Source organism: Haemorhous mexicanus, chromosome 1, assembly GCF_027477595.1.
Source record: "Haemorhous mexicanus isolate bHaeMex1 chromosome 1, bHaeMex1.pri, whole genome shotgun sequence".
NCBI lineage: Eukaryota > Metazoa > Chordata > Aves > Passeriformes > Fringillidae > Haemorhous > Haemorhous mexicanus.
The window spans coordinates 45,108,787-45,122,507 of record NC_082341.1 but is presented as its reverse complement, the minus strand read 5'-3'; the positions used below and the strand labels follow the sequence as shown (position 1 = coordinate 45,122,507).

The 13,721-nt window shown below is 33.7% G+C and overlaps 1 protein-coding gene across 1 annotated transcript in view; it reads right to left on the bottom strand.

Annotated features, from left to right (window-relative positions):
• The window catches only part of ULK4 (unc-51 like kinase 4), a 211,166-nt gene that overhangs the window by 112,201 nt on the left and 85,244 nt on the right, over nt 1–13,721 (bottom strand). The window contains exon 31 of the mRNA XM_059848144.1: nt 3,902–3,950. Within this exon, the coding sequence (XP_059704127.1) occupies nt 3,902–3,950 (49 nt within the window). The remainder of the gene's footprint in view (nt 1–3,901; nt 3,951–13,721) is intronic.

Genomic DNA, 13,721 nt, shown 5'->3' with positions numbered 1-13,721 from the left:
AGAAAAATAGAATTTCACCAACTGCACAGAGTTTCTTTTCTATGCAACAGCTAACATTCAGGCAACACTAAATGAAGATCAGGTAATATTTATGATGTTACTGATGATGATGTTACTGTTATGATCTTTTAAAAGTAACATAAAACAGAAAATAACATTTATGTCGACTTCATTGCTTGCTACTCAGCAAAATCTTGATAGCAATCTAAAATAAAAATAGCCATAATTAACAAAAATGGCATTTTTTGTAAACACTTCCAAATCCTTTATCAACCTCATTTCAGCATTATAACATAATAATCAAAATCAATACTTTGTGAACTATATTGAAGGCAGATGGCATAGGTTTGACATTGCAAAATACATTAGAAACGAAATACTAAGGATGTAGCAATAAAAGGCAGCAAGAAAGCACAACATTAAATATACCTTACAGTAACTTTTCCTGCTACAACCCCTTCTTAATCAACAGCAGCATTTCATATTTATACCTTTTATCAACCCAAGTTTTGGCATTATTTATATAACCATGGAATTTAGCTCACCATATTTCATCTTGCTACCAAGGGGAGTTTGGATCTTTTAATTTTTTCACATAATGATGTCAGCTTTCCTTCTGATTTTCAGTTGTTTACTGTCCTAAAAATACTTGTAAATTGTCAATATGTCTCCATTTATCCACAGATACATATCACTACATATTCACTGACCACATTAGTCATTATTGCAAGATTGATGTCTACTCTTATTGCAGTCACACCTTCATATTGCTTTGTAGGACTACTAATAATCTATGTAACCTCTAGCACCAGGATCTGGGATCATGGCACTATGAAATTAATTTGCATTCAGGTAAACCATTAAATTCTCCCTGAAGTTCTGTGAAGAACTGTATTCAGGTTTTTCACATACTCACAAACCACATCATTAATGTGCACTTCCTAAATGCAACTGAGTGTTGAGAGATGAGCGAGTGCAGAAGGTTTCCAGGGGAACTGGAACTCTAGTTAAACCTCTTACTAATTAACTCAGTGACTAAACCCTAGTTCAGGTGACGATAAATTATGGCTATTCTCTTAGAACAACTTTTTAGGTAGACAGTAACAGATTTTTTTCACTGATCCAGTTCTTTTGCTTTTCAACTATAACACTTATAAAATTGTAGTCATAAGTGACACAAAAGGGTACTTTTCATATGCTTTGACTGAATTCAGAGATCTAACTGGTCCAGAGAGATGACAGAGGATAAAAAAAAACCTTGCCAAATCTCAGTGTTACTGCCTTGACCACAACATAGGGTAGTGTGCAGTATAAGAGGTAATATAACTCTACAGTGATGAGCAGTGACAAGTAGTCATATTAAAACTTATTTCTTATGAACTGCTCAGTATCTGCAAGCCATCATGTCCTTTGTCCTTGCTGCTGTGCTAGCTAGATTAAAGCTAGTACATTCAATCCCACTTGGATTGCAGCACAGCCTAGAAACAAAGACTGCTTGTGGAAATGCTTTTCAATTTTAAGCCCACAGTATTTCTCTTCAGAGTCTAACAGAGTCAATGTACTGTCAGTTGCATTGCGGAAAATAGCATGAACTATATTTAATGATACACAGAAAATATGCATTGGATATTATTTCTTGCCATAGATATTATTAAGTAGTAGTAATAAACCATGGACTAGATAGTAATAGCTCTACATTAAATTACTGTCAGAATAAAATGGAGTATTGACTCTGAAGCATAATTCAATAGTTTAGGGTCTGGTAAAGGCCTAGGTATAATAACATAGATCTCAACTATTTTTGTTGATCCTTGAAACCCATAAAAGTATAAACCTAGACAAAGACTAGTTTATAGAGAATAATAGGAATCAAATTATATGTAACTCCCTGCACCTATATGACTGAAAATTATTTCAGAAACCTGTAATGAAGCAGTTTGTTAATGTCCTGTTCAATCTATTCTGTTCAAAAGAAAAGCAGCCAAATGATTAATCCTTCCAGTCTGATTTAGTCCTGGCTCCTGAGTTTTCCCAACTGCCTACCACTCCTTGCTGAATTCAGTTTTCTGTAGGGAAAACAGAGGAAGGGGTTGCCACCCTCATTTGCGGTTTCTGGTGTTGCATCTCGCATCCCTTGACCCAAACAAGACCACAGCTCACAGCCAGTGCACTGTTAAAGCTCAAATGCTGTATATGGCAACTGGAGCAATTAATTACAGGCATCCTCTCTGAACAAAGGATGTTGAAAGGGAAATTTTTTTTCTCGCTAAAAGCTACACAAGTTTTCCCCAACTCCAACCATCGGCTCAAAGACAGCTATAGGGCTTCAAAGGAGTTGCAAAACCTTGACAGACCACTAGTCAGGCACACAATTTAGAGCTAAACTGATTTACTCCCTAAAAAAACATGGGACTGTTTCACTATTTCTAGAACTCCTGAGGTCAGATTGTATGTGGGGAGGTAAAGAGGGAGCATGTATGACTGACTACAGCTTGTCCCACTTACATGGTATGTACATGGTATGACATAAACGCATTTTAAATTCCATGACTACAGATACATTATACAGAAATTTTCAACATCTGGGAATATTTTGAGAGATCATAACCATGTTCAAATGCTCATAGCTATAAACTAACATATATCTATATACATTTCAAGATTCTAGCACCTGAAGACATTTCAAATATTAACTAAATATTTAAGGGTATTAATATGAAACATTTGACTTCCATATTTTACTGAATTCTTCTTTTATTAATACCTAAAATTAGTACTCATCCTATGTCAAAACTATCTATGAACTACAGTAAAATGTATGGTTTTAGTCTCAATACTTATCACAAAAAGAGATTTGTAGATATATGTACAAAAAATATCACAAAGCTTGTGTTCTGTATGCTGCTGGAAAAAAATCTATCATCACTAACAAGGTTACTTTAATAAAAACGGCTTATCAAGGTATGCAGACAGTCTTAAAGAGATTCAAAATGATGGTAAAATAAATCACTGCAAAGGAAGAGTGAAGATTAAAATATTGAAACTTAAGAAAGGAATATCAAAGTTGATTCAGAATCCCATTTATGAACCTCATCTACCCTGAATAAGTCTGAATTTCAAGAATGATACAAAAGCAAGTATGCAATCCGCCTGCGCTACATAAATTAGGTGTATTTACTCATAATGCATGTTTAGTATTCATCAGGAGTATGCTTACAAGAGAGGAGACTTACCTGATACAACTTCATGAACTTAGAAATTTAAAAAATTAACAAGAGACTAGAATTTAACAATGAGAAGGCTAATTGATAGTTTAGTACCCAGCTTCCAAACTAGCCTTAAGATCTCTCTTCATTAACATATTTGTTTTGCAACATTTCAGACAAACAAATAGGACAGTTTTCATGACCTTTATAAGGGGCAGATTCTATTTAGGGATGGAAGTTCCACATGTGACTATCCCAAAATCATATCCTTGATACTATATATTGAAAGAAATTCTAACAGCAAATAGTGGGATTTGAGACTACCATGTCAACAGCATCAAATTTGAATTTGATGTTATTAAATAAAATGCAACTTCCTCAGCATTTCTTGTATGCCCTTAGCATTTATATCGCCCTAATTAAGAATCAAGCTCCTTAATTCTATTTTTGGGGGATTTTTTGATTCAAGAAAGAAAAAAGTACTTGAAGAAACTTCTCATACAGGTGGACTAATTGGCAAGAACTTCCTAAATGATTGCTTACTCTAGATTCTTTTGTTTTGTTAGACTGCTTCATTTGATTTTACAAACATATTATTTTATCAACATTACTAATGAAAGTTACTAGTTAGATATGAGTTGGAGATGGGATATCTATCTATTAGAATATATATCTATATTAAAAATTATTCTTACCAAGATGACTTGAAAAAGAGCTGGAAAAAGATGGTTTTCTTCCATGAGGCTGCAAAAACATATTTTAAGATTTATTTAATAACAGAGGAAGTGAATTCTTATTTAACACACTAAACTCACAAGGGGAACAGAGCAGTATAATAGCTGTTGCCAAGATCCATGACCCAGAACCTTAGCCTTCGACTAGCTCACAACAAAAATGACCTCCATTTCAGATATTAAACAGAAACAGCAATGTTATATACTGCTTTGGAAATTACTTCTAGGTCTGCTTCACTGATGCAATTCAAGTGAGTAGAACAGTAATTAATTTAGCATTTTTTAATGGCAGTAATTAATAAAACGCTGCAACTATACCAGTATACATACTATGAAACAGAGTGCACCATTAACTGTCTGAATTAATAGACTCAGCACACATAATGAAATTATAAATATGCTGTATTTTTTTAAGAATGCCATATTAACTAACTTCTTGGGTTTAACATACTTATATATGATACATTTGTCAGATACTTGACAATGCTGAGCAGTAGTGGCCCAAAAGAAGTCACCTATATTCTTCTGCATTTCAAAATCAGGCAAAACACAGCATAGATATGCTTAAAGAAAGAATATTCTCAAAAATCAGTAATATTTTACATCAATGCTGTGTTTTCTTTTGCTGGAGTACAAAATACTGTATTAGTAAAGCATGCGTGTCCCACACACTACAACGACATATGAGTCACATGATTAACTCTATTATATTTTACTGCTCTTTACTGTATTATATTGGCTAATTGGAAGAATGATTTTCACCTTTTCTTACACACTATACTAAATGCCTATTCACCAAACACCACAGAGAACACCCAATTGTGTGTCTCAAAATTTTTTTGTTGTGTCACCATAATGTCACGGAAACGTTTCATAAACCATTGGAAGGTTTGGCTTTCTGACACAGCAAAGATAAGACTGCATTAAGAAGCCCATGTGATAAATGTAGAATTCAAACACAGAGAGCATGTCTGGGATCTCAGTGTACAACACTCTACAAAGCTGTCTTGTCAGTAGTAGGCCAGCTAAAAATACCAAGTTAAATTACACAGTTCACTGTGAATAAACAGCAGCAGTTATTTCTGACTAAAACAAGTATTTAATTTCATGTTTGAAGCTTTACTGTGTAAAGCTCTATACTGGCTTCTGGTAAAACAATCATCAGTTTAATTCTGTTTGGTAAGCCATTTGTTAAAAAGAACTCATATATACTTAGAATCACATAGATCCATTTAAGAGTTTTTATTTATGTCCAATAAGATAAGAGGAGAAGGTGTTATTTTTATGGACAGTATAAGTTAAAATACTAGACTGCGAACTGAAGCAACTGAAAGGAATTTCACATTCTCTTCTATGGATTTGATGAAAAACATCAGAGGGGGCTAGAACAGACATCCAAAGGTTACAAAAGAAATGCTTCATTTAGATTAATATCACCTGTAAGAACCCTGATTGCTTATATTTGCTGGAATTCCGTCTCGTAAAGGAAATATAATAAGGAATGAAAGCCATGCTTAGAGAACAACAGTATCTATGAATAACTCAGAATTACTCCTAAGTAATGCAGATATATGCATTATGTCTGAATAAAGGTTTACATTTTCATACTGTTTTTCTATTTCTCTGATCCTTGCCTTCACCTAAATGTAATAATGATTTTATGACATAGAATCTATATGAGTTAAGGGTGGGAATAAGACGATCTACTGCATTGTACAGTACTAGCATGTAGACCTGGAGAAAAGTAAAATACATCAACTCAACTGTTGAAAATATAACAAAACGGTATCCTTTTATGCACCCACATATAGACATGTAACAAAATGAAGTAATAGTCTTGTTCAAACAAACGTGTTCATTTTTTCTTGCATACAGAAATGTTACACTCAACAGAGGGAAAAGAGTTTAGGTAAGGAAAGAAACTCATTATTTCTAAGTTTAGAAGCTTAAATTTAAGGACATTTTCTCTTCTTATTAAATTGAAGGAAATTTTTTTCCATATGCAATGGAAACAAATTACTTTAATAGGTCAGGGGAACATGAAAGCTAATCTCCTCTGGGCCATCTAATAACCCTTAAATAGATAGCTATGGCAGCTTGGACACAGCCAGGTCATAAGAGAGTGCCAGGATTACAGATAGGAGGACTTATTATATTTGAGGTTCATTTCCAGAGCCAAATCTACCAGTTAAATTAAAAGCCTAGTCCATGCCTGCAAAACAGAATTTTGCTGACGTAGATATAACAATACTGAATGTAAAGAAAGTCATTTAAACACCACAGACTCCCAAAAAGAGCAGCTACTGTTACAGCAGTCATACTGACAAAATGAAGTTTTGCCAGCACAAGCCTACTTATGCTTAGGGTTTATTGGAACTACTTACCCCAGCAAAAGCTGCTCATTTTGCTACATAAGCAGCATTTAAACTGTGAACACATTAGCAGTAAAATACAATCAAATACCAAGAATAACTAAGCAATCCTAGTTTAGGCAGAACCTAGAAAAATGCTTTTGTGGTAGAGGGTAAATTATGAAATAATTGTTTTTAAACAGTGGAAGTGGTCCCAATTGTTACAGCACTACAAAGTCAGCTATACTTTCTGCTGAGATAAGCTAAGACAAAACTAGAGCAAATAGGTCTGTTCTTAAAGGTCACCTGCCAACCTTTATGATTGAAATAATAAAAAGCTGCAGCCTTGAAAAAAATTATACACATAACTTCGCTAAAGCATAAAGTCACATCAAGCACTGCATTAAGACAAAGCTTAAAGCTGATTTATCCCAACTTTGCATATACATGCTCAAGCGAGAGAATGACTTTATCACACTCTTCATTGCTGTCTTACATAGTTTGGCAAAGGAATTGTTTTAAAGATGGTGAAAGAGGAGTTTAGCTATAGAATTTATTTCATAGAATGTTATTCTAAAGCAAAAGTATTTTGGTTCTTCATAGACTGTTCCGGAATTTATATTAAATTAGGTCCTACCCTGTTTGGAAAACATACAGAATCATCATGATATACATATGCAAATCATAATACTAAATAACAATAGTAACTATTTCCATCTCATTTTAATCTATATATAAATAAACAGTGCTGGCTCAAAATAACTGGTGATCTGATTTTATAAGACTTGCTATCAGTACAATCTGAATTTTTAATATAGTAACAATTAATATAGTAACTCTCAGAATGAGACTGAGCCTCCAATTTTGCTTCCAACAATATGCAAGATCTGTTTTTCTAAGAAATCCTAAACTACTTTCTTGCAAAACCAAAACCTGCTCCAGGACACCAAACACAAAAGGCTTTTTGTTACCGGTTTGATACCTTAAAAAGACAGAAAATGTGTCATTATCAGAAAGAATCTTTAGAGAAGAGTTGGATGGGTGGGTATGGAAATCTGGGTATTACAGACATTCTAAGATGAACAAATGAGTAGAAATTATTCTGCAGAACAGAACTGGTGGACATGCACAAAGCAAGAACCAAGACATTCTTTTTAAAGGGATGAAATGTCAAATCCATGACAGATTTTTGAACCCTACTAAGGGGTCTTTAAAAATAGGCATGGCTGTTCACATTGCAAAGGCTGGGGGAGACAGCTAAAGGAGAAATATTCCAGAAATTTATGATGTAGTGTGCTTCTTCTTAACTATTAAGATGATGGCATAAAATTAAATGGCAAGTGAGCAGATCAGACAAAGAAAAACAAAAAAAAAACCCTGAAAATTATAAATCTTTATATACATGTGGTTATGTTATAGAATAACTATTTATGCTGAAAGTGACTTGTGAAATATCTCTTTTAGTCCACATAAATGAAATGAAGATTACTCCAAAAGCTACCATCTACAGAACACAATATCATCTTACATGGGTTCTGAAAAAAACCCTCAGAGGTGGCTGAGAAAGCCTCCAGAAAGTAATCCCACACACTTAACTTCTTCCTGTAGCCTTCTCTGGGCACCTACTATTGAACACAAGAGAATGGACTGGACAGTGGTTTAAATTTCCTTCATGCTGAACAGATGATTTCATGGCAGAACTGAATTCACTCAAGTCTGCAGCTTCAGCTGTAGCAACCCAACCAGCTGACTCTTTCTCATTTGGTACTTACATTTACAAAGCAAAAAATTCACTATTGAAAGTAAAAATAACCAAGAATGAATGGTATTTGTTCCTTTTTAATGCTTTACATCATTTGAACTTTCCAACATGACTCTTTTCAAAAATTCACTTAACAGTAACATCAAATATTTCTCTCACATTTTTACAAGTTAGACATTCAGTAATTGATCAGCAACACGAAAGAGGAAACAAAATTACAGGTTTAAGGTTAATAGCTTATTCCTTTACTAAAGGGAAGCTTTTACAAAATGCAACACTAAGGAATTGTGTTTTACATTAAAAATGGTGATTAGTATTACAGTCTGTACATGACTAGACTATGAGAACTCCCTTACAATAATGAACTCTGACCACTGCCTTTGATATGAATTACAATGATGTGCAACTTGACAACAGTGTTATTAGCTGACACAAAACTTTATATTTCAAGAGTCTGTTTCTGGGCAAGCCTTCCTGCCTGATGTTTTTTGATAAAGCAGCATATATGCAAACATTACACCAAACAATAGGAATAGCAAGATCATAAAAATTCTCTGCTGTTTTATATTAGCATTACTTCTCTAAAAGGAAAATCTGGGTTTTTACAACCCAATTTCCATAGATGTGAAACTAGCATAATCAAAACCAAAATCAGGTTCTAAATCTACATAAACAACCCTAAAGTTCTAATAAAACAGTTTAATCCTCTGGCAATCTCTCTCAGTCCATCTGGATTGTGATTTTCTCACTAATGTTGTACACCTCTAACATGTAGTTCTACTGCTCAGTTCAGCTGGACTAGGCCCTAAGGCTTACCTGTTATCAGAACTACTCCATTTTATTTTATTCATCTCCATTATAGAAAGTAAAACAACACATAAAACCAGAGAAGTAATATAGAAGGAAATAGACCTACTTTTTAAAATGAGCATTTCAACCCTAAACTAGGAAATTAAAATGACTAATCAGAAGAACAAAGTATTTTAAAGCAATTAACATAAGCCCATATTAATCAAGGGAAGCACTAAAGCACTAAACCTCTAGTATAATGGCAAAGAAACTACATCACATTCATGGACAATCTATGCACCAACAAATTATTAAAAACAACACATTGAACTCCAAAGAGTTTGGTTTTGGGTTTGTTTGGGGTTTTTTACTGATTTTTTTTTTTTTTTTAAATCAAGGGCAAAGATTTTAAACCATTTCAGAATACAGTGGAATGTAACTAAATTGATCCACTTATGACGTAAATCATAACAGTGTATGAAAAGACTATCAACTTATTCCTAATAGCAACCCTAAAATGTGCCTTTAATGGTCTTTAAGAGATAATGCATAGGTACAAAACATAGCATAAACAAAGTTTGAAAATTGGACAATTCTTGGATGATTCCAAAGACACTACAACAGTTACTTTGATTAGTCAGGACAATATGCTACAATGTATGAGGCTGATCCATCTATCATCTTCACAGGTACTAGATCTGTGGTGTTAAGAAGCAGCAGATATTTTTTGTTGTTGTTCTTCAGCACCTTCCTGGTTTGGTTTCTGATGTCTTTTCATCTTTTTTAGTACAGCCTAATGTTTGCCTGGAAGATTTATTTTTGAGAACCGGAGGTAAGAAAGGTTACTTAATTTTGTCCCCTGTCCTTCATCATACATTTAAGAAGGGTGCCTTACTATTAGTTTTTAGTTAGGTGTTTCTGCCTCAGGAAATGCCCTTAATAGAATACAGGAATGTGTCCCACTTCCATGATCATTATCTGATGCAATATCTGACATTCCCTCCACTTCTATTCTATTACTTTAGCTGTCTCTCTTCCTTGAAACCAAAATTGTCTGTTTTAGCAACCCCTAAAATTCAGACTCCATAGTTCAGAAGGTTTAGCTTTCAGACACATTAATGTCACCAAATGCTATGAGTTTCTGACTAAAGGTAGGCCAAGGAGCTGCCTAAGAGAACACACGGCTACATTTTGTAAGGTTCTTTGTAAGGCAAAAAGGCAGCTTCATGATCCAGTAAGAGTTTCCTGAAGTAGCACAGTATAGATTCTATTGCAACAGTCAAAACATTTAAGAGCAGTGAATTGGTATATCATATGTATATAGGTATATCATAGTTTTAGGAAAAACAAAGAAATTCACATAAATGCCACACTACGAGGAAAAAACCTAGCAATCTGATCAGCACAGACCACAGCAAAGAGCATAAAAGACTCAAAGCAGGAACCAAAAATTCCTACCTGTTATAGATTGTGTTTGACTTCCTATCCATGCATATAACCTATACATTAAATTGGTAAACACACAAAAGGACAAGCTACCTATGATACTGTTCTATCTGAATGCAGACTTTGTCTAGTTAAATCACACCTCAGCCTGCTGCAGACATTTGCTCCCACTGTGAGAAGTTCTATTCCTCCACAAACTCTTTATACACAGGTACAATTATAATCAAGAGCAATTTATGCAAAGGGAGAAAAAACTAATGCAAATTTACAGTAGTCCAGAAATTAATCATTAACTAAAGCTTAACTTTCCTTAACTATCCTTAATATCAGTGATTTCTTTTGAAATCAGCAGTCTCAGTACAGCTCTCAATATGAACTCTGCTATTAATTCTCACACTGTTTTTAATGCTCACAATTTTTCTTGTCACAAACCACTAAAAATTCTTGAAGAAGACAAGGCAATAAGTATTTAGAAGAGCCACAATAGAATATTACTAGAAGGTTTAAAGCCAGACTATTTGTTTTGAGCCAAGTATAAAACAGGCAACCAATGGACAAATTGGGTTCAAAGCTCACTCTTCCAACATCTACTATTTTCTTAGTAAACAAACTCCAAATGAGATTGTATCAGACAGCAATTGTGTGATGTAAAAGGATATCTGATTCAATTATACTCTAAACCATTCAGATCAAAACAGACAAGAAAACACTCATCCTTTTCTGAAACTGGATTTTCTTCCTGTGGATGCTCATATGATTAAAAGTCCAAATAACTAAAAGAGTCCACAGAAACACATTAAAGTTGGGGTTTCTTACAGCTACCATCTTACACAAGAGAGAACTTATGTTGGTGAGAGATCTAATTCAGCAACACACTAATGGGATATCACTAGACTTTTTCACTGCTAAATTGAAAAGCAATGGAGTGGAAGAGCTCCTACAACAGAGAATATTAAAAACTACCTCAACAGTGGAGCAATGGCAAAGAGTACAAAGTATTTTTTGTATTCTTATAAAATGCTAATTAAGGGAATTCAAAACACATATTGTAACTACAGTATTTTATCATAAGCTTAAAAACCACAAAAAACATAACTTGAGTATCTGTGTCTATGCCATTTATAACAAACAACCTGTAATAGAAAACAGAAATGCCCAAAAATAGTAGGAGGAAGATGAAATCTCTTTGCTCTGATATCACAATTTAGCTAGTTTACAGTATCAGCTATGAAAAAAAGGAAACAAACTAAAAAATTGAGTGCATCTGTCTCCTCTCAAGTGCTAAAATAAGAACTGCTCAAATGCAGATGCCTCTATCAGGAAGCACACAGGTAAATCCCGAGCTGATGGTAAGAAGAGTGAGATGCAAGAAAATTGACAGAATTAATAAAGAGAGAGCAAGAAAGTGAGAATCTGTTAGGTGAACATGTCTGAGAACAGGCTATCCTATGGAACAAATTAAATAAAAGCACACTAGCCCTTGTCTTCCTCCCAATTCACTCTTTACATCAAAATAATGTTACTATTACTATTTTCAAAAGACATTGCAACAGCACAGTAAATACTAATTTAACATTTCTTCATTTTTCAATCTTTTTTTCTACTAGTGCTTTCATTCATTTAAAATTGCAGGAGAAATCATCCACCCTTGAAAGCCAGGCATTGTGGATAAAATGTAAGCTTGAAGAAGACACAGAGACTCAATGCAGTAACTCACATAACTCTCATCAATACTAAAATGCAGTAGAGTTTTTCCACCAAGAACAAATTAAATCCCACAGGATTTGGGTCCAGTGTTATTTATTTACTCTCCATCGCAATTTTTGCAGATACTTTCCATCTGTCTAATGAAAGGAGCAAAAGAGAGCATATGCCTTGAGTAATTCTGAGCTTCATGAATACTGATTAATTACTCATTGAACCAAAACAGAACCAATTGCCATACAGTGTTCACCATAGCATGTACCTGGTTTACATTTTGTTCACCAGCAATTTATATAACTATATTATTCACCTTTCTCATGCTTTTCCTGCAAAATTTATTGGGAAGCCAAAGAATAAGGAAAAAGATAGACCAAGGGAATTGCTTAAACTGTGCTCCTTTAGAAACCCAGCCAAACATATGATTTTGTGAAAGTAAAAGAGGACTTGAAAAGTATTTGAGAAACACAACAATCACAGATGAGTTAGAATCTGGAATCTGCTAGCCAGTCCTTAAAAAGAGTGCTTTTCAAATAATAAATAGTTCATTGATTATCCACAGCTGCTCTTTAATAATATTAAGAAAAAAATTCCTGTTTGATGCCAGATGACCATAAGGATGAGTGTGCATCCACAATCTACCTACACTGGTAGATTGTGCTATACATAATGGCAAATACATATGATTTCTCAAATAAAGCAAATTCAGTAGGAAGAGGAAATGTGCTGCTAATATAACCAGCATTATGGTTACACAAGTATTCTTCATAACTCTTACAGTACTAGAATATCTGTGGGTTAAATCTAAAAATGAAAAGCTGTTCTACTTGTTTCTAGAATACATAAAATCCTACAGTAGCATAAAAAGCTTCTTTACAATGAAAACTTTTATACAATTCAAAACATTTAAAATCTCAAGCCTCCTTATTTCCTAGTTAATTTGTAGTCTACTAGTATATTATTAAAGCACCATTTCCAGTAGCATCATAAAAGATTAAAAGAGGATGTTTCATCTTTTATAATAAAAAGTGGGAAAACAAATTCAATTTCCTTGTGTTTTTTTTTTTTCTTGTGCTCATTTCAATCAAACAAAGGAAGATAGTACAATGCTTAGCAACCTCTGAGCCATAACACTACCAGACACCACAAAGAGACACTGGCCAATGACAAGAATAACCACATTTTTTGAGCATATCCAGGAAGACAGAGAGATCCTTCCTTATTACTATCAACTCACACAGTTTAATTTGTGTGTATGACACAGTTTTTTATTTTTTTCCTGTTCATCACAGTCCAAATTTTGGAACAAGAAGGAAGAGATATTAAGATACTTCTAAACATACTGAGTCCATCTATATCAAAAATTAAAATTTGTATTTAGGAATTTTAAGGGTAGATATATTTGCAAGAGAACTGACCAGTTTTAAAGTGAATTGACTGGTGTAAACATTTAGAAACACACAATCTTTGTCCTACTCACAAATATGTTTAGTTGAACAACAATTTTGATAATATTTTTATGTTTGCTTTGGGATTTTTTTACATTTTTAAAGATAATTTTAACACTAAAATTCTTCAGATATTGTCTCCAGTGTTTCATTGGCTAAATTCCAGATTAAAATAACCAGGATCATACAAAACTGACACAAAAGACGTATGATGTGTTCTATAACAAAAACTCTCCAATGATTTTTCTAAATCGTAGTGCTAGTCAAAGAAGTACAATAGTGAG